At 64.7% G+C, this 3,309-nt stretch overlaps 2 protein-coding genes across 2 annotated transcripts in view; both read left to right on the top strand.

Moving 5' to 3' along the window:
* The window catches only part of TMPRSS13 (transmembrane protease, serine 13), a 9,492-nt gene extending 6,444 nt beyond the window's left edge, over window positions 1–3,048 (top strand). The window contains exons 4-13 of the mRNA XM_009894739.1: window positions 31–153; window positions 240–369; window positions 650–742; window positions 832–875; window positions 1,161–1,320; window positions 1,451–1,623; window positions 2,078–2,176; window positions 2,465–2,607; window positions 2,750–2,902; window positions 3,034–3,048. Coding sequence (XP_009893041.1) covers window positions 31–153; window positions 240–369; window positions 650–742; window positions 832–875; window positions 1,161–1,320; window positions 1,451–1,623; window positions 2,078–2,176; window positions 2,465–2,607; window positions 2,750–2,902; window positions 3,034–3,048 — 1,133 coding nt within the window. The remainder of the gene's footprint in view (window positions 1–30; window positions 154–239; window positions 370–649; window positions 743–831; window positions 876–1,160; window positions 1,321–1,450; window positions 1,624–2,077; window positions 2,177–2,464; window positions 2,608–2,749; window positions 2,903–3,033) is intronic.
* Window positions 3,049–3,055: 7 nt separating this feature from the next.
* The window catches only part of LOC104295040 (FXYD domain-containing ion transport regulator 6-like), a 16,996-nt gene continuing 16,742 nt past the window's right edge, over window positions 3,056–3,309 (top strand). Inside the window, exon 1 of the mRNA XM_009894740.1 lies at window positions 3,056–3,239. Within this exon, the coding sequence (XP_009893042.1) occupies window positions 3,056–3,239 (184 nt within the window). The remainder of the gene's footprint in view (window positions 3,240–3,309) is intronic.

Below are 3,309 nucleotides of genomic sequence, written 5' to 3' on the forward strand. Positions count from 1 at the left end.
GGCCTCACCACGACGTGCGCTTGCTTCCAGTTATGTTCTGGCGGTCACAGACCGGCATCGTGTACAAGGAGCCCGCCGAGAGCTGCAAGGACAGCCCCGTGCGCTGCGACGGCATCGTCGACTGCTCCCAGAGGAGCGACGAGCTGGGCTGCGGTGAGGCACCAGAGCCGGGGGCGGTGGGAACGAGGGGAGCCCCCGGGGCACTGGGTACCACTGACCCGCCTGCTCCATCCCCGCAGTGCGCTTCGCGTCCGACGAGTCCTTGCTCCACATCTACTCCAGCGCTGAGAGCCAGTGGCTGCCGGTGTGCAGCAGCGCCTGGGACGACTCCTTCTCCAGAAAGACCTGCCGGCAGCTGGGATTTCAGAAGTAATTCCCCGAGGACGAGTCATGCTGCTCGGGCACTGGGGCCCTGCCAGCCCCCTGGGCGTTGCTCTGGCCCTCCTGCCATGGCTGGGCGCATGGTGCCCTGTGCTCTTTCCCCCACCATTGCGCTTTTCCACTGGAAGGCTGCGTGCCCAGCGCTGATCTGGGCGTTGTAGTCTGTCCCCTTCAGGTTTAGTGTGTAGACCCCCCTAGAGAAGGCAGGGACCAGGCAGTCAGGGGAGCCAGGGGAGACCCTCACCGCCTCTCTCCTCTCTCCTCCTAGTGCATCACAGACTGAATACGTTCCCCTACGTGTCTCCGGCAAGAGCCTCAGCGTGACCGACGAGCGAGAGACCATCCAGCAGAGCCTCAACAGGTACCGGGCAGCGTCACCTCATGGCCCTGCCCATGCTCTGGTGCCGCAGGGCCGGGGCTGAGGCTGCATCTCCCCCTTCTCTCCCACAGCTCACAGTGTCTCACGGGAAAGTACGTCTCCCTCCGATGCACAAGTAAGGGGGCTGGTTGGCAGGGCGCGAGGCCAAGGGTGGCCGAGGCCAAACACGGGCTTGGGAGCGCTTTCCTCCTTTCTTTGCACAGGGTTGGGCAAATGGGGCGTTTTCCAGCAAACTTTCTGGGTAATAGAAAGCTACAAAGATTGCTTTCCCGTGGTCTCCACTGGCCCCTGTGAACCACCGAGCACCGCTGGTGCCCGCGGGTGGTGGGGACGTTGTGCGTGTCCCCCTCCAGCTTGCCTCCTCTTGGAGCCCTGCTCTCAGCCCTGCTCTCCCCTCCAGCCTGTGGGCAGAGGATTTCTGGCCGCATCATCGGAGGAAAGGAAACCTCTGTGAGCAAATGGCCCTGGCAAGTCAGCGTGCAGTTCGGGCCCATCCACATCTGCGGCGGCACCATCATCGACGCGCAGTGGGTCCTCACTGCAGCCCACTGCTTCTTCATGTGAGTGCTGCCACAGACGGCTGCCCGCAGTGATGCCGTCCAGCCCGGGGGCACCGGCTGCAGCCCTCGTGCCGGTACTCAGCCCAGCCCGGCGTCTCACTCCTTGCTGCCCCCATCTCGCCCTGCCCAGGAACAGCATGAAGATCCTCGACGACTGGAAGGTGTACGGTGGGGTCTCGGACCTGAAGCAGCATGCAGAAGGCATCCCTGTCTCCCAGGTCATTATCAACTCCAACTACAGCGATGATCACGATGACTACGACATCGCCCTCATGAAGCTCTCCCGGCCACTGACGCTCTCAGGTGAGGCCTCTCAGCTTGCTGTGCCGCTCGGCTGGGGCTGGTGTTTGGGGGGGGACAGAGAGTGCCCGGGGACGGGCAGGAGCAAGAGGCAGCTTGGGGCCCCTCGGAGCCGGCCCCGGGGCTGCTGCCAGCCGGAGCATCCCGCTCTGCTGTGGCCACACTGCTTTCCCCGACCTGTCCCGTGGTTGGGAAGTGGCCCATCCTTGCCGGCAGGGCCCGGCAGACATGCAGCTGTGGGCTTGGCTGTGCAGCCACCATGGTGCCACTGCCTGTGCCACGCGTGGACGGGGTGGCGGGGGGCTGGCAGGGACCCTGTCCCGGTGGGCGCAGAGGGGAATGTTTCCTGCACGCCAGGCTCCTCCCTAGCCGCAGGGCCAGTGACTTCAGCGGCTATTTTGCTCCTGGGTGACTCATCCCTCTCTCCTCGCCTGCTTTTCATCATGTCTCCCTCCAGCTCAGGTTCGCCCAGCCTGCCTCCCCATGTACGGCCAGCGATTCCAGACCGGCAGGTCCTGCTTCATCACGGGCTTTGGGAAGACCAGGGAGAACGAAGGTGAGGGAGGACGCCGGCTCTCTGCAGGTAGCTCCTGTGCGCCGCAGCCGACCTGCAAACGCAGCACGCGAGGGGCGAGTGCGGCTCTGCTGCAGTATTCGAGGGCCGTTGCCACAGGGGTGACTCGCAGCGGTCACCCTCCTGGCTGTACGGCTCTGCAGAATTAAAGCCTACAAGAAATACCAGCTTCCTCCCTCACTGCCACCGAAACGCCTGGTGCTGCGGAGAGGCCCTGGGGCGGCAGGGGGACGAAGCCCACCCTGCCCCACGGCTCCTCCTGCCTTGCAGATAACACGTCCCCGAAGCTGCGGGAAGCCGAGGTGAAGCTGATTGACTACAAGATCTGCAACAGCGACAAGGTGTACGAGGGCTACCTGACCCCACGGATGATGTGCGCCGGGTACCTGCAGGGAGGGAAAGACGCGTGCCAGGTGAGCCGGGGGCACAGGGTCCCACCAGCAAGCTGGGACCAGCGAGGATGCCTGCTTTCCAAATGCCGGTGTCCCCTGGCTGGGTACTGTCAGAGCGGCATCTCCTGTCTCCTCTCCTCACGGCTCTGTCCCTCGGTGCCAGGGTGACAGTGGAGGGCCCCTGGTCTGTGAGGACAATGGCCGCTGGTACGTGGCCGGGGTGACGAGCTGGGGGACAGGATGTGGCCAGAAGAACAAACCCGGTGTTTACACACGCGTGACAAAGCTCCTCAGCTGGATATACAGCAAAATGGAGGTGAGGTGGCACGGCAGGGCTGTGCTTGGGCAGGGACGCTTTTCAGGTGGCCCCGGGGGCATTGAGAGGGGCTGTATCCCCCCCAGCCCAGCCCATGGCACCTCACCCTTGCTCTCCCCTCTCCCTTGCAGAGCGAGAACGACTAAGAGCGGGATGGACGCTTGCCTGGACCGTGCCTCTCCGGCTGGCACAGGCTCCTGCCTTCGGTGGCCGCCAGGGCACGATGCTACCGGCAGATCCCCTCACCTCCCCCTGGACTGTCCGTGCAGCCAGGGGCACTTCGCTGCCCCCAACCTCCGAAAATACGGCGTCTGCAAAGTGACTCTGCCCTCGCCCAGTGCGAGGGAGGTGGCTTGGCGGCAGCCGGGCACAGCTCCCGGCATGCCCCGGCCCGGCAGCGCGCAGGG

This window comes from Charadrius vociferus, unplaced genomic scaffold (assembly GCF_000708025.1).
Source record: "Charadrius vociferus isolate BGI_N301 unplaced genomic scaffold, ASM70802v2 scaffold241, whole genome shotgun sequence".
Lineage (NCBI taxonomy): Eukaryota > Metazoa > Chordata > Aves > Charadriiformes > Charadriidae > Charadrius > Charadrius vociferus.